Consider the following 19808-nt stretch of genomic DNA (forward strand, 5'->3'; position numbering starts at 1 on the left):
CGAATTCCAACTTACATATTTAAAAAAAATATATCTTCAATATATTGTATACCTTATAAAGTTATAAAGCAGAAAAAATTCTCCAATTTAAACTTTGAGAGTGGTGCTTGGTACAAAATAGGATATATTTGACACTTGAGGGGGAAAATATTAAAATTCATATTATACTTTTCTAAATGATGGGAGGAGAGGGTAAGAAAACCCAGGAACTTTTACGCAACACCTGTTTTCAACAAAATTGTTTTTCTCTCTTTGTTGTTACTCATAGATGGATAAAATTAGAGACTGGCTATTTTTTATAAATATTTGTGTTATTAGCATGTTGTCGACATTAAAATATTTTCAATATATTCACTCTTTTTGTGTTATTTATAGGTATTTTAAATTTGTTATTCCTAAAAGTCTTGTTTTTAATTTATGGGTGATGCAATTATTGTTTCCAGGTAAAATAAAATTGAAAATTGAACACATTATCCTTTATAAAACTTTTTTCACAAGATATATTATATGTATATATATATAAAAAAAAAACAAGTGCAAATCCACAAATATTGTACTTCTATGACAAAATAAGTTTTTATACCACCTGCATCACAAAGAAAATCGTCGTGTCGACAACGAATCGATTATAATAAAGGGAAGGTAACTTAACCTTTTACTATTCAAATTCATCTTAAAGAATCATGAAAATGTAATTTGTTTCTTCGATGATTATTTGGAATATTTTCTATTTAAGTACATATTTTATACCTTTTATAAATTATATTATATATTATAGTATGTTGTCAACCATGTTTAGAAAATCTAATCACGTGACATAAATATAAATATAATATTAATGTCGGGTTATATAAACAAACACCAAATGTTTAAAATGAATCAATAAAATTAAATAATGGCCCCTTTCTATGATTTAGAGGCCCATGATTGGTTCATTTAATTTTAGAGAAATGTTAAATTAATCAAGTTTTCATCCAACCCAACATGAGTGTTATTTAGGAATTTTTTCAATTCGTATAGTACTCATATATAGTGATAATTATCTATAGATCAGTTTTAAATAGATCACGTATATACTAGATCGTCTAGATCTGCAGCGTAAGTAAATTACTTTTTTGTCGGACATAGGTATAGAATTGGGTAGGGTGCGGTTTCAGCGGTGTGTCCTGAATACTGAGGCGTTTATCTTGATCGAAACAAAATGCGCATTGATTTGTTTTTTTATTTACCTACTTTGAATGATAATTATTTAACTACTCAACTACATTTTTTTTATAGATAATATATTATATATTTCGAAAAAATTAGGATTTTATTCAACAAAAAATACACACTATAATATATGTGAAAATACCTAAAATATGTAAAATTATGCAAAACGTAAAATATGTTCATGTATGTTCATTTTTGTAGCAGTAATGTTAAGCAATTTTTGAATTTAATCGATATAAATATTATGATAAATCTATAACTTCTATAGAATGTATAGTTAACAAAAAAATAAATACACCACGCGAATACATGCGTGACCTGCAGAGCACTGGGTAAATATAATTTTAATATGATAAAATGTAATAGGTAGTGTACCTAATGTGTACAACTTATAAGTTCTATAGTAACATTAAATCGATTGGCTTACCAGTACTGGTAAATGGTCGACAAGGTAGCACATAAGCAGTATGGCCACCACGTAGCCAATGCGGACGTCCTGGACCAGTGACACGCGTTTGGCCAAGCACGGGGCACGGCTGTTGGTGGACGTAACAGACACGGACGCCGCGGTTGACGGCAATTGATACCGGGAACCCAAACCACCACCGCCGCCACCGTACCGGTACGGTCTGATGGTGGACGCGGCGAAGCTGTCCCGATCGCTGCTCGTCAGCAACGTACCAGAGTCGATGAGCCGCTTTGTTTCGTCCATCCTGCGGAGCGTGTCGTCCTCTGCAACGGCGCCGTTCTGGTGGTGCATCAATGCCCTGGGCGCGCCGTTGAGGAACGTGACCGGCGGGGCGTTACCGGCCGACGGCAACCGGAGCAGATCGTTAACCAGCGCACAATCGGTTCGGTGGTAACCACCGGTGCCCGTGGCGGTGGCCGATGTGGTGCATGTCACCGTGGTGCGGTCGCTGCAATCGCTGACGCTGTGCCGTATACCACCTCTACTGCAACTGGACACGGTGGATATTTCGGACATGCACGACGACAGGTCAGACGACGAGTTTACCAGCAGTGGGTTGGGACCCTTCCGGTGGCCAGCGCAACCAAAAGCGGCGGACGCAGCGGCCACAGCGGCCAGGGACGCGTGTAGCACCAACGAAAACACAGCGTACCGGCGGTCGGAAGGTGGAGCACACGGGTCCGTCTGGGCAATAAGTGCGGCGGCGCCCACGCACGCGCTCACCACCGACAGGCTGGCCAAGTGGTAGAGCAATAGTGGCCGGCCGCCCGCGGCCACGGTACGCTTTTTGCGCCTCAGACCGGCCATCAGGGCCAGCGACGCTAGCGTGCCGGCTTGCATCGTGTGCGCGGCCGTCCACAGCCACTGCACCGCGCTGCACAACGCTGGCTCATCGGGCCGAAACAGTGACAGTGCTGATCCCGCGGTGCCGGCCGCCTGTTTCGCGATAGCCTCAGCCAGTAGCGCTATGAGAAGTGGATCCGACGGACGCCACTGGCCCCGGCCGAACCACAGCACCAGTATCGCCCAGCATAGCCATACTATGGACAGGGGACCGCCGATTCCCGTCGTCAACCACACCAAAGCCTCTGAATGCATCATTCATTTTTCTGAAAATTTCAAATATTATACAGTTATTATAAGATGCAATTATATTATTATAATGTTTACAGTTTATAATGTTGTGTTATGTATAATTTCATAATTGTTGAGCTATCTTAGTAGTATACTAAAACCTAATAAAAAAAATAAATATATCTACAGCCAGTAGCGTATATAGAAATAATTTTTGGGGTGGGCTATAATATATATAGCGACTAACAATAATTATCTAGCACCTAGAGACTACAATATAGTTAACAGTTAAGACTGTAATTTCGGGAGGGGCTGCAGCCCACTAGCCCCCCCCCCCTTATATACGCCACTGTCTACAGCCGTTTCTTTTATCATTTCACTCCTCTGTTATCAAAATATATTAAGCAGGTGTCAAATTTATTTCAACTTTTGCAGAAATTAACCCTTTATATCATCTTCACGTCTACGTACAAATAGTAAAATTTAGCTTTAATTACAGTATTATATTATATTATATAATGTACCTATGGTATGGTAATATAATATTAAAAATGATTTTTTATTATGTTTTTAATACAGCTATAATGAACTTTTAATTATTAACACAATATGATATTTAGTTTTTAATCTATAAAAACACAAATTTAAAACTAATAATTTGCAAGTAGATTAATGCTTCAGTTAATTTATAAACTAACAGTATGTAGCCATATGTATAAGTACATATTGTTGAATACAACTTTATTGCATCAACATTTAAATAATTTTCAGTGGAGAATAAATATGATAGCTTAATTACAATTGTATAATAAAGTACACCTAAGAAGTATATTATATAATATACCTATGTGTGGGTTACCTACCCATTACTATTTTTTATTGATAAATCATAATAATATTATCAAATACACATTACAAACTAGATTGCACAGTATTCGACCTATCAATTTTTCATTCAAACAAAAATATTACTGTATACACGTTATCCTATTCTCGTATGGTATCTACACAAAATTTTGAATTTATTTTTACAATTTAATAACAAATAAATTACTAAATAATTGCTACACATAATTCGGTTAAACAATAGTTCATTAATCATCAAGCCTCTCATCAAAAAATGGAAATTTTCCGGTAGCCTTAATCGAAGAGACGAAGTCATCGTTACCCGAGCCAGAATAGGCCACACCCACCTCACCCACTCATTCCTCATCACTAAGGAACCTGCTCCAGTATGCACCATATGCAACGTGACTTTATCGATCGAACACATCGTAACAAGATGCCCAAAATACTCCCTAGCTCGGAAAATCTTCAAGATTCCATCATCCCTTCAACTCGCCCTCAGTGAAGAAAACACCGAAGCTATCTACAAATATTTTCATCATATCCATCTTGCACATAAATTGTAAAATTGTAAATATCTGTATATATTATATTATCTTGTACACTAATGTTATAACTTTAGGCTAATAACCTTTTGATGTTGAAGCCTTTACCTCAAAATAAAAAAAAAAAAAAAAAAAAAAAATAGTTCATTATTAACTGAATAAATGTTTTGATTTTCAACTTAAAATCTAAATTAAATATAATTTTTTTTCTTATTTATAATTTGGTATCAAGTTGTTGAAAAAAAAAAAACAATATTTTAGTTTGATATTGTGAATATAGTGAAAAATTTCATGTACGCATTAAATTGATGGTCGAAGACTATGCAAGTTAGGTTCGACATTTTAAGAAAATTGTGTCAAAAAAAAAAATGTTTACACGAAATATAATTATTATATTATTTGTATTAGATACACCTATTATGTAATTTATGTAAAAAAAAATTAATTATTTCAATTATCTTGTTAAATATAAAGACTTTTGGTTAACTAATCGATCTTGCCCCGTGTTCCCATATACAGTAAAATGAACATGTTTAGTATTGTCCAATGAAGGTGTCGCGATTACTGCAGCTGTCAAAAATGAAAATTGGCTGTGAGGAGCCTGTTCTGTACACTTAAATATATACACTCGTCATACTCGCTGCAATGCTGTATTGCATATAATATAAATAAATTGAGAGGCTTGTATTACACAGGGTATATAATTTTCTATTTTAAATTTATCGCACACAGACGCACAACCAAAATCCGAAATGTACCTATTCATAAAATGAAAGTACACCTCTGATTTATGTGAACACGTTTTAGATTTTGTAGAATGACTGTGTCGTTTTCGCCAAATTGACATTTTATAAAAACCTTATACAATAGACAGTTTGAAATATTATTGCGCAACGTATTACTTTTTTTCCGTGTGGTTTTTAGGTAGAAATAAATTGTACTATATAATAAATACCATTTTAACTTTAAATAATTATAAATCGACAGTAAGTATAAATAAATAAATGGCTGTATATGATAATCATTTCACACATTAAATGCTAATTTATATAATTCGTTATTCGTACTATTTACTTCAAATGATATTCTAATATTGATATGATCATTCCAGTATGAAAAAGCATATTATACATAAATTAAATAAAAACGTTGCAACATTAACAAAATTAAATTATTAGAATTTGTTTAACTGTCTATGTACGGATAGTTAAGTAACAAAACTTAGTCTTAATTATTTTGTTTGTAAGTATTAAATTAGTATTATCCGTTTATGTATCTTTTGTTTTGATCCATTTAAGAGTTTCGGTAATCGTATTACTAATTGTTGAATGTATTTAATCTTACAATAATTATAATATACACACTGTGACTCTACATCCCTCACAATAAGCTAACTTAAATGACTATATATAGATTAATCGACAATTTATAATAGATACTAGATGTCTAGATAGATAGATAGATAATAGATTTTATATATATATAAATATTGTAATATTATTATACATTATACATTTTCGATAAATACAATAAAATTCAAATGTAGAACATAATAGACGCGTGACCGCGTGGATAAGTCAGATCACTCAGATCTCAGACATAGTGCGATCAAACTGAATAATGAATGACACGAATGCGACGGTTGTACGACTTGCGATATCGCTCCGTGAAATATGCATAATATTGAATAATGCGTGTTGTAGACACACTGCAGCAGGTGTTCGAAATGCAAACGTCACGGCAGTGGTTTTGCAATGATGTTTACCACGAAAACGAACTATTTACTACTCGAGTGATTGTGTTTGTAGTTTTGTACGACGTGTATATATAATATTGTCGAGTTCGCGTGAACGGTTTTTCGAATGTATAGGCATAAAATACTATACGGCGACATCGTCGATCGACAAATTTCCGTCGTCAGTAACATATTTCCCATGGTAATATTATGCCTTATTTAGTTACGGTATGACATCCGAAATGAGAGGGCTTATATGTGAGTGTGCAGAGGTAGCGAATCTTTTATTTTTCGTTTCTAGTAAATACTATAGTATTGTGTACTATCTATGTTTTACAGACATAATATCTTGATTTATTAGAAAACGCATACCATAAAATGTTTGGTATTCAATTCAGCTACCAGCTACCTATGGTTATAATCACCCACTCCGTGTTATTCGTATTAAAGTCTAGTGGCTAATCAACAAAAAATCGAGAGCATTATATTATATAGAAACACTTTATAGACTTTAGTCTACAAACACACACGAAATAATTTAACCACAATGATACCTAACCTCATAGGCGTGTCTAGACCTTTGACGCAGAGGGTGCAACCTGGTGCGAACCCAAGGGACTATAATGGGCCTTTGTCCTCTTTTTTGAACAATTTTTCTTAATTCATGGTGCCATTTGAAATCGCAGAGGGTGCAGGTGCATACCCTGCACCCCCCGTGGACACGCCTATGCCTAACCTTATAATAGAAACCATTTTTATGGTATTTTTGAGCGACTCCGACGCTCTGTATAAAGTTTTAGTAGTGAAATGTCTTTTTCCGTTCTAAGAATTTTGATATCTCCATTATTTCGTGAGATATCGCAATGGGTAAATCCTCGTGGGACACCCTGTATATATGGGTACACACGAATTGCGTACCAAAACAGGTAGACGAACCTTTTTGAACGAATTGCGTCCGGGACGCAATTCGTGTTAGTTTTTCATCTACAGTTAATTATTGTAAGTGGTTCCTAAAACGATATTGTCACAATAAAGATATGCCAGGTTATATAAAAATAATGAAATTTAATTGTAAAAATATAATAATGTCATAATAATATAAATTATTTGTCATAATTAATCACATACCTATTTATAAAAAAATTAAAATTGAACTGTAAGAAATATAATACTATCATAAACATAAAACATATAAATTATAAGTCATAAGTCCATAGTTACTTATCGATTGGGAAGTCCGTATAGTCCCTAATATTTTTATCGAAAATATCTATCAGGTCGGAGCTTATTGCTTTACACTGCGTATACCACCGCTTGTCCATCGAACTAAAAATGCATTGGTTTATTTTTAATTCGATAGAAAACGCCGCGAAATACGCTGCGTTCGAAACGCGGCGAATACGCCGTGTATAGCTCCGGCCTAAAAGTACAAACCACTAAAAATAAGTTTTCACATAATAATATTATGTTAATGATAAATATTTTATTATTATTATTTTGTTAAAAATTTAAAAATATCAAAATTGCGTCCGGGACGCAATTCGTTCAAAAAGGTTCGTCTACCTGTTTGGTACGCAATTCGTGTGCACCGGTATATATATATATATAAATATATGTAAATACCTAAAATTACATAGTTATTTCACTACCTGTAGGTAACGAATGAAAAAAAAAACAATAATACGTAGATATCTATCATTATTTATTTATTCATTTATTTAGAAGGATGACGTACACAAGTAATGGATATTGAATTTAATATTTTGTTGACCATTAAATATTCAATAAAAATTTGATTTTAATTAATTATTATAATATGTACGAATATATGATATTTTAATAACAAGCGAATAAGAATAAATTAAGTACGGGAAGCAATAATTGTATTAGCCATAATATTATAACTATATTGTGTTGAATACATTGTAGGTGTTTATAAGGAGAGGTAGAGCTTAAAATTCCTGAAAAGACATATCGTCCGTCGGGTTAGGCTCACTATATGGCTATAATATAATATACAATATGTTTTATAAAGGCAATATATTCAAATATGAATTGTGTATACGTGGGGAATTATGGCAGCAGCAAATATGGGTGTTGATGACAAAATATTATAAAACACACCTTGAACGATTACCATTCGTTTTTGTTTTACAAACATCAACAAAAGAACTTTAACACCATCAATTAAACGAAACCCACAGATGCAGTGGTCAAGTGAACATGTGGTGTATTAATTCATTGTATTTTACACGATGATTTGTTAAATAATATTGGTAATATAGGTCGTTCTCACTGTTCTCACTGTTCTCAGTATATTCTTATTTTTTTCGAACTTTTTTAAGTTTAATTTTAAGAAATCTATGACATTCATTTTCATTTTTGACACTACATTTATGTTTAACTGTCGACAACAAACTTCAAATGCTTTACTTTTGCCACTACGTTGTATAGCTATTTATTTTATTTTTATTGTAAATTTTCATCAAAATGTTTATATACATTTTAGTATGCATGCATATCAAATATTATTGAACTAGCGTAATAGATTATTATTTATTTAAATTTATCGTGTCTACAAGAGTATATAATATTATACATTATTGTAAACGTTCGAGAAATTTAAAATTATATTGATTTGACTACGCTTTTTGAAATAATTACACTTCTAAAACTATTTACTATAGATTAAGCTTTTAAAATATTCGATATATTATTTTATACGTTCGAATTTTAAAATATTTTACTTTAGTAGTTTAATAGGTATATGAATTAAAAACAGTAGTTTGCGGTTAAAAAAATTTTAAATTTAAAAAGTCACTGATAAAAAAAAACTCTATTTATATTATGTCACCGTGCGAAATTATTATAAGATGTAGGTAACAAACTAACAACTTACATAAAAACACAAAAATTGACTGTAATAATGTGTTGCCTCAAATAGGTAATGAAAACCCCACTATACAATATATAGTATATATATTATACATACATAATAGGTACATATTATATTATTAGATTTTTATGAAAACCGTCATCTTTATGAATTTCTCTTCGAGACGAGACGTACATCTGCACGTACGTATATTTTCGCGCGTATATTGAATAAAAAAACCAGAGGGTCGGCGCGACGTAATTTTCTCTCTCTTTCTCTCTATTCGCTTTTCACCGGTTCTCCACGTAAATATATTCATGTACGACGGGTAGTATATAGGTATATTAGTCGGTACCCGTTAAGTGTTTGCTCTCTGGATAGAAATGCTCGAATACTTACATACATTTGTGTTACACACGCCACTGTGTGTATTATAATGCCGCGTTAAACCGTGAGCACGATGGTTTATTTATTTTTTTTTCCGACGCGGATTACGCATAAAGCACGCGTTTAAAGAAACTCATTAGAAAACATATACGACGCGAGTTTTGCGCAGACATAACAACCGTAACAGTAAGTATTTTTGCGTAACCATCAATCGAGTCATATATACACGTATGTACCTATACAATGTAATATAATATGCGTATTATTATCAATATTGTTATTATTGTGTACCTGCAACATCTATATGGCTGTACGTTGTGTAGTCACGACGACGACGACGGTGATATGTACTTCAGGGTGGGTGTCACATATTGTATAAATTATATAGACTTATATAATAAATAAGCCACAAATAAAGTGGCGTCATATGTTTATATTTTTTTTAACGCACTTTCGGAAACGTGATACTTGTACATGAATGATGTTTCACGCGAATCGTTTTCGATGTACATATAGGTACATCGGTCGTTGGTTGATCAATGATAACGTTTTTATATTATTATCTATAATTGTATTTAGGTAATTAACGTCCCGTCAAAAAATTATAAAAATGAGTGAACTTCAGCTGTATAATAATAAAGCAAACGAAATACGATTTAAAATAAATCAGCGGATCGATTTGATGACGAAAGAATAATAATTAAAATATTGTTTTCAGGTATTCCAGAGTTTGTCGAAAGCTCTCGACGTTTCGCAGTGACCTTGTCGACGATGCTGGTATAGTGATACACTAATTTTTGTAATATAATACACATGCATATAAGCACACGCTTTTGTCCAACAGTATAATGTACGCGAAGAAAACAATGTAATATAGGTACGTGTGGCGTTTCACCGCGTTTTCTAAATCGCACGCCGACCGACTGTATTATATACCAACGTTCGGGAAAATTGACAAGAACAATACGTCTACCGATACACCTGCACACACAAACAAACCTATGTTCCGCGGAGTCAAGAGGAGAAAAGGAAAACTTCAACTCATTAATATAATATTATAGTAAATAATAATAATATTATACATGCGTATTCTGTATATGTATATAAAATGCACAGTCTGCGTGGGAACGCCCGACAGACGTTTTATAATTGGTCCTGTTCGAAAAACAAAAGGTCAATTTCTATACACACCATAGGAACAATATATATACATATATATATATATATATATCATAAAAAAGTGTACACGCCGCCGCCGTATTATTCTTTTCTATTAATATATCGCTAATGCCTGCGGCAAGGACATAAATATATTACATTAACGATTCGTAATTATTATTGTTACCTATCGGAATGGTGCGATCCCATTATTATTATTATTTATAATGTTACGTATAAGTATACGATATTTGGTACGGACCACACAATATATAACAACAATAATAATATTTATATACAACAATGGTCCAACACGCGTCTCAAAATATTATATTATGTTATATACGTATCATGCATAATATTACATATATACATATATCATGTGTGATGTGTGTATGCGTCACGTCCATGTACCTGTCGTTGGCCTGCGGTACACGACGTGCGTATACAATATTATTATATATTTTTATTTTATTTTGTATAGGCGCGCAGAGGAGATTTTCACGGGCATATCGCATATACCTATTCCAAAAGTTGTGCAATTTATCGGTTTATATTCAGACGTTTAAAACACAGGCAAGCTACTACAGTTGTAGTGGGTATTTGTTGCGTACAATAATCCCTCGTTATCCGCGGGAGTTACGTTCCAGTAAAGTTACGCGGATATAGAAACCGCGGACAACGAGACCATAAAGCAATGTAAAATGGTACATTGTATTCAATTTAAAAAATCACAATAAGGTTAATATTTTTTACAATTATTATGTATTTGATTAATTTTTATTTTTATTATACGGAATTTATTAAGTAATTTACCAATCATTAATCATACATACATTATGAATAATGAAAATACCACTGAACACATTTACGATGTAAGAAAATAAAATAAGTCATAATGTAATGCTTATCTGTGCATTCAGTATACATATAAACATAGTTGTATAATTATGCGTTATACCTAACGATATAACAACAATTATTTACAATTTTCTAAAACAAATTATCTACTGAGTTCTTATAATAACGATAAAATGTTATCGCAGACTCAACCGCGGATAACGAGGGATACTGTAGTATAGTTACAATAAAGGGCAGGCCAAACGGGACAATCGCCACGGGCATGAATTTTCTCAAGGCCGAATCCGTTTTTTCCACTAGCTATTGTTATTATGTGGACAATAAAATTTATATTACGATATATAGGTACCTACATGGTTTTATTTATTTGTTAGCTATATAATAGGTACACAGCAAGCCATTGATCGAACAACGTTCACTGCCGGAAAAGAAAGGAAAAGAAAATCGTTAAAAGTATCGTTCGTCAAAGAAAAATGCACATACCATACGCGTTAGACTGTTAAGAGTACCTACATAATACACATAATGGCTAGTTGATATGTCAAAACCCAGGAAGTATATGTATAATATAATATTACCTAAGTGCCAAGTACCTATAATAATATATTATAGATTTGACTGCTGTAGACTTAGCACGTCGGGTATTTAAAGGTCATCGTGGCTATAGTGGCTGTGGCTCGTTATATATACATCATATCATTTTACTATTACTACAGGAAAAAATAATTATTATATTACCTATCATATATACCTACACTCTGTAGTTCGCGAAATTTCTCTAATAGACTTTCAAATTAAAAAATTGCTTATATATACGACAGTGGATGCGGCGTAGGAAGCCGTATACTCGGTGTGTATGCCCGCATTGATATGCTAGCACATAGGTACTTATATCAAAATACGCATACGCACATATTCTTATATACTTGAACATGTACTTGTGTAGAAAGCAAACGACATCGTAATCGGCTTGAATAACACGCATACCTACCGATCTGGAGACTTTTTATCATATTATTATGCTATATGTTATATTAACATTTTTACTCTCTATAATACCCATCTAATAATTATTATTATTACTACTGTCGTTTCCGGACAAATCGAGTTGTTTTTCAATTGCGCGATTTCGTAACGTTGCCGGTTCTCCGGTTCAGGCAGCGGCGGTGGACATGTTTTTACCACGCACCGGTTTTTGGTTTTTGCCGAACGTGAAACCGTTGTCGGTGAAAAGGTCAAGTGGTATAATAATAATACGCGCGTATAATATCAGTCATGTATAATATTATAGAATGCGATGCACTATACAAAACGTGTCGTTTCGAATTATTATAAACTCACACGAGCGAGATGAGCAAAAAGTTGTTTTTATTTTTTTTTTATTTTAACCTCTTCTCAGTTTCGTTCGAAAGTATTCTTCGTACAACTCGTCGGATTTTCTTATTTACAAACGCGTCGCCCGGAGTCATTCAATCAGGGCAAGTTCGTACACGGCTGGAGAGTATGAAATTTGTGTAAATTAAATACGTTTACGAAACGCCAACACAACACAACATAATAAGAGTAGGTACCTACTTACATATTTTGCATGATATTACAACCGATCGTAATTAGACAGTACTGTTGCAGCTATAGTTGAAAGTGTGGATAGCGTATTAACATGACAACACGCGAGATCTATAATAGCAATCGCTCGTAAGATATAAGTACTGATTCAACACTTCGGGCTATAGATGTTGTGCAACGACTGCAGAATAATATTAAGCTTGATGCATCTTTATCATATCATTTAATTTCAGGATTCAGAGTAATTGTAGTCAATAGATATATACCTACTATATAATATACAAGATATTATATTACATAGCTTTGTTTAGTATCTAAATTATCTAAAAAAAAAAAATAAGAGAGAGCGTTTTAATGTAAATTTCAATATTATCAATATTCAATATGATTGATGTTGTTACAGTTATATTATAATACAATTTATAAAATATAAATATGTGTATATGTGATGGAAAATGTTAATATAGGAAACAAAATCCATTATTTTTTTTTAAATACTGTTAACAGGCCTAATCAACTGACGATTATGGTGACAACGAGATATTATAGTATGTACATTGTACACTTATTCAAAATATTTAATGTTTATTACAATAAACTGTAACTTTTATTTCTATTTTTCATGTATCTATATTCTGATGAATAATACTACTGTTTGACCACTTGAAAATATTTTCTATACCTAGCTAACTTTATTTACAAAATACTGAATAATATTATGAATTTTACAATTTACAAGTATTTATAAGATATTCGATATATCATATCAACTCACGTGTTTGAATCATTGAAAATTTAATTAAAAATATAATTTACATTCATTTGTTCTCAGTTACTTTAATATAATTTAAAATCGTAAGTTAAGAACTTTTTTTGGTGTTTATTGTATGAACTTCTAACGTGTGTAAAAGCGTAATAATACTTTAACTTCGAACACATCTAACCTTGAACATGTGTGTAAGTATAAATTTTACGAAATATTAAACATGGTGGTAACTGATTATTATCTCAAAATTAAATTAAATATTATTTTAAAATAATATAGATATAACATATTTTAATTTTTAACCGACTGATTGTTATAAACGTCGAGATAAAAATGAGCAAGAATAAACGTACCTATATAGTTTTTTATATCCTATTGTACTTGTAAACTGATATAAATCACAACGTCGTTTCAATTACCTAATAAAAAATAATTATTTTTGATTTTAGTGTCAGCAAATGCATTAATATATATTTAATATAGATATCTTAATGGAAATCTTGAATAACATATCATTATAGACGTGTTAATACATAATACATATGGGCATATTAGCTTATTATTATTAGTTTCTATTAATTTATTATTGACTTGTTAAAGTTATTTTGAAATTTTAAAAGCATAAACGACCGTCACTCGAGATTCCATTATACTGGACACTTTCCGACTTTCCATCTCCTAAATAATACTTTGATACACAAAAAGATAATATGAATGCTTCCTTATCGATTTTACATCTTGTATATCGTCATATCATGCATTAGGTACTAAATAAAAAAAAATGCACAATATAAATATTGTTATAATTTATAATACATATATTTATAAGCTAACAAAATCAGCGAAAATATCTTTAGCGACTGCAGCATGCGTACAACTTAAATATTATAACAATATGCATGATATACAATAATATGGATACATGCATCTTAACTTCCTAAAAATTAAAATACGCAGTCATGTGTGTTTCGGTCAAGGTCGGTTAGGATTGAAAAAAAAACGAACGATGTAATACATCTTCGTGTACAATAATAATGATAATAATGTGTGTATATGTATGTGTACATTTTTTTTTCATTAGAAAGCGACGCACGACGCCCGACCGTCTCAAAAATCGATCGATCGTCTTGTTCGCATCGATGCATTTACAGTTTAAGACATATACTGCAGTACTACTACCCATACACAGCCGATATAGACCTACTTTGTATAAGTCCTATATAATTAAAATATTATCGTATAAGCGTATACGGTCGAATCACAACATAGTACCTATAGGGCTATATACGTACATATAATAATAATAATATAATATTGCATTTAAAACCCTGAAAAACTACACCTCAACGGAGACGATTGAGTATATTGTCAATCATGTTATATTATTATTATTATATTAGTAAATACTGTAATACGACTATGCAGCCATAACGAAGTTTAGTAATATATAGTGACATATATAGTGCAGCACACCACCGCCGCCGTCACACCGAAATAAACAACTCACTTTCATCTCTCCCGTCGTCTTCGCGTCTCACGCTTTGTTCTAAGCCATCGGTATTTACCCACCGTATAATGTTATAATAATAATAATAATTATTATTATTATTATGCGTGCGTCTACAGTGAACGCGTAATATATGTTTAAATAGTTGTGTATAATATAATATACCTAAGAGGCTAAGATGTTCAAGTGTATACCAGAATTCGTATTGTTGTGCGTTCGCCTTCCATGTATATCTAGTATCTACATTATGGTGATAATAATGATATGCTTATACGAGAATATTATTATATTTTTATACGCACTCGTCGTGGCCTTGATCGTTTGACTTAGCGCGCCACTTTCTCTGCGCGTGCCCAATGTGGGACACACGACAATCGATCGCGAAAACATTTATCACGATCGCGCGCGATGTATATTGCCTATATGTCTTATACTTTTATACTTCGTATTTCTAAACTAAAATAATATCATATAAAATGTATTCCATTATTGTTATATATATTCGGCTGAGTTGGCGCGACGGTGGACGCGGACAAAGCGTCGCGGCGTTACGCCCAGAAATGTGTCGCCAGACATAAAATTTAATACTAGTATATTGTATTGTATATATATCTTCTTATAAGACGAGAACGAATCTATTCGATATATATAACGAGACGAATTATAGTTCAAAAACGAATTGCAGCTGCAGTGATTGTGTATACCTGCCATGCGCCCACAACGGTCATACACGACGACAACTACTCTATAATATAATAACAGGTAACAATAATATTATATTATACTCAATACTTGAAAATGATAAAACGACGACTGCGGGGAGTCTTGAAAAAAAAAAATAATAACACCGTTCCTATCGTGTTTGAAGATTTGAGTGTAAATCGTCTCTGATCGATGTGCAAGTGTGTGTGTGTGTGTGTGTGCTTAAAACGAACAATGAGCCGTGAAAGACACGTCGTGTGTATAAGTATACATTAACGAGACATTTAAATCATAAGTACTGCGGTGTTGGACCAAAATCTTGCACTGTAAATTTATACATAATTATACGTATGTACATATAATTGGAGCGCTTTCGTCGGAAGGTACCGACAGCGGTCGAAAGAATGTGACGATGGAACGAACGACTATATTATGCTACAAGCAGGTGAAAGCGTGTATGACGCGCACTCGAATCTCGCGCTTCACAGGCTCTAAGTATAATAACAATATGTCCAAAACGGTTTTTCAGTAAGACTCAAACAGTACGGAGGTTCACGCGATTCATAGGCTGAACGTCGCTGCAGCTACATACATTGTACCTACAATAATATGCTATGAATAATGATTTATGGTACCTAATATATTATAATAGTGCAGTTCTTATAATACTTATTGTGCGCGAAAACCGTATTAACAACTGTGTTGATCGCGAAAACTAAAAAAATATATATAATATACGAAAACCGCATAGGTTTTAGAGTACACACTGCACATCTTTATATTACCCATGTATAAACTCGTCTCGATTAAACGTCATTATACCGATTATAATCATAGTAAACGCATGTACAGATATATACGCACGTAGGTTTATTTGCGTATAATATACGACCATAATATATACGGTTATATTAATCGACCGTTAGCACGTATCGGAAAGTCATACTCCGAAAATTAAATAGAAATTAAACGTATACAAAATTGAAAACTCTCTCTCCCTCTTTCACTCTGGGAAAAAAAAAATCACGCGATTACCTGCTATAATTACTATAAGATAAGCTCCAACAACATATTATAATATTATTATGTATTTATGTACTCACATCGTTTTCGTTATAAAGATATGAGAAATACATATATTATAATAATAATATTTATTATTTTATGCACGTTAGTTATTATTTGTAGTGAGTGCCTACTGCCTAGTGAAATTTGGTTTCAAGCCATTTCGTCCGCGTCGCTGCGTGTAAACGGGAAACGTATAGGTAAATACATCACACACCTAAGAGATTACACTTACACGTATCATTATTATTATTATTACTAGGTAGTAGGTGGTAATTATTAACTAATTATTATTATTTTTTTTTTTTATCATCATAATATTTTACTGTATTACACGCCTATACACAACGGCATGTAGGTATAGATATAATATTAAATCCAAAACACGCGTATCATATTGGTCGTATGATTATGTATACGGTCCGTAATTCCGCATAATATTATAAATTAATTATTTACGATACAATTTAGTCCAATAGAAATGGTTTAAAGACTGTGTCTAGTATCTCGCTCAATTATCAACTTACTATTAGTTAGTATTATTATTATATACAATAATATTATACGTTTATTATCATGACCACGTTTCTATATAGTCTATAAAAAACCATAATGTTCGTGGGTAATAAGAAGGTGCGAGGAATTGTTGTCAACGGCGAGAAAACGTATCATGATATTAATATTATTGTTTACGACGCGAATTGTGTATGAATATAAATAATATATACGTTATATTATATTGGGTGTGTGATTGTGCGTCATAAAGAATGATGATTGACTGCTGTTATAAGAGACATTTAAAGGATTTTTTAGTTTCGGCCTGTTTGGTGACAATAATACATAATCATAATAATAAAGTTCAAAATGATTAAGTATACAAAAGTCACATATTATATGGTCGAAACGCGTTGATCTCGTGTTGTTCCTACACCTAAGAAAACCAAAAAATATACATCCGTAAACCGTATTGAGGATACGTATTGAGTTTGTTGTTATTTTGCTATACCCACAAGTTTTATTGACACCATTATTACACTTATCTAAACCTATATTATAAAAATAAAGTATATAAACCAACGCCTAATCGCTTTTGTTTAAATCGCAAACCAAGTACCTATATAAAAAAAATCGTTACTAATTTTTTTGTTTTAATTGTCATTATAATTATTAAATGTATTAATTTGATTTACGCCAAATATCTATGTTAAATATTAATTAACATACTTTTTTATCCATTTCACTGTACTACAATAGCTGTGATTCCGGTCGGTTCTCCTTAGATGACTAGGGAGTCTTTAAATTAGTAAAATAGTTTAAATATAACAGACGCGACAACCCGAGTGTTCTCCCGAGTGTTAAAGGATAAAGAATAGTAATCACATCAGGCATTAACTACGCGACATTAGACTCGTAAAATATATAATACCTATATATGGTTTACAGTTAATATATTTCATATTATGATTCAATAGCCGGTCGCACATAAAACGAATTCTTTTATAATAAACAAAATTATTCGTGTAAACGGTATAAATAGAGCCTTGGATGTCTAAATATTTAACCCTTTAAACACGATTCCACTAATGCATTCGTCCACGAGAAATGGTTATTTTCAACAATAGGAGTTTAGACTAAAATTATTTGTTTGACTTGTTTATCTTGTTGACAAAAAAAAAAAACGCGGTCAAATGTCAATCGGAAACATCATAATATAAAATTCAAAGGAACGTAATATTATTATGTTAGATATATACGTACATCGTAGGTTATAAACTTATACATTATTCAAAGGGGACATCGTGCATTCTGGATATTCGATAAATGATAATAGACTATAAATTATAAAACCAAAAGGAAAGACGGTAATAACCTAGGTGGGTCAATAACAATGATTAAATATGTCATTAAGTAATATTACATATTATTATTCTATGTACGATGTTTTATGAAAGAATTGTATGGCCATTAAAAAGTGATCCCACAGGTGATTCCAAAAGACAATAGTGTACACAATATGCGATATGTATAACAAGGTTCGAATGTTGTACAAATCAAACACAAAATAGACGCTCATTCTTTAAATATATATTCATAATATTATTAAGAACTATATAACTGCGTAAAGTGTCTATACTAAAATGGTATACCTACATAATATATGACGTATCGGAACACGTCATAATATATTGTAAGTACAAACAAATGCGTTAGCACATAATGAAATTGAAAGGAAAAAATATGTTCATATGAGAGTATATGACCAACGAATTTTCACTTGTTATGTTCACGAATAATAACTTACACGAACATTACAAATTCCTCTAAACTGCAATACTAAAAAAATATATTTTTTAAACGCAAAACTACGCTATGTCGGGGCTCCGTATATTTTTCATTAATAATATTTAGGACTAGAATTTACATACATTTATATATTATGTATCTTTTTTGCAGTATCCTTTTACAAATTTAGTAATATTTCCATGAATTAGCTGTAATATGGATACACAATATGATTTATTTTTATTTTGCGTGTATTAAATAGGTACCTATAATGCATATTATTATTTATTACATATTTGAACTATAAGCACGATAAATACATGTTTTATGATTTATATAAACATAATTAGTGTAACTGAGGCTGCCATTTTGTAATGTATAAATATGGTACACTCCTAATTTAAATTTCATAAAATAAGTGATTAGAACGAAAAAAAATTTTGGTTATATTAAAAATTATATAAATGTATCAAAAAAGTTAGAATAAAAAAATTATTTGGCTGTAGTAAACTGAAACTTTATTTATTTTAAAACAATTTACTATGTAATTTCTAAGAAACATCTTTTTCACTTAATGGTGGCGTGTAAAATATTTGTAAAACAATACTGTATATTTTAGCATATTTTTATAAAAAGAAATACATATTTTACTATCTTATAATATTACTAGGATAAATCCTAGTTCTAATAATATTGGAGGTAGGTCTTACACCAAACTTTTGCGCACATCTATTTAGATGCGTCGTTACTCGTTGAC

The 19808-nt window shown here is 31.8% G+C and overlaps 1 protein-coding gene across 1 annotated transcript in view; it reads right to left on the reverse strand.

Moving 5' to 3' along the window:
- LOC107162465 (uncharacterized) overlaps positions 1-19808 on the reverse strand; it is a 62499-nt gene that overhangs the window by 37921 nt on the left and 4770 nt on the right. Inside the window, exon 2 of the mRNA XM_089219737.1 lies at positions 1640-2790. Coding sequence (XP_089075863.1) covers positions 1640-2782 — 1143 coding nt within the window. The 5' untranslated portion in view covers positions 2783-2790. The remainder of the gene's footprint in view (positions 1-1639; positions 2791-19808) is intronic.

Source organism: Diuraphis noxia, unplaced genomic scaffold (genome assembly GCF_037042655.1).
Source record: "Diuraphis noxia isolate RWA-SAM2 unplaced genomic scaffold, SU_Dnox_SAM2 contig0002, whole genome shotgun sequence".
NCBI lineage: Eukaryota > Metazoa > Arthropoda > Insecta > Hemiptera > Aphididae > Diuraphis > Diuraphis noxia.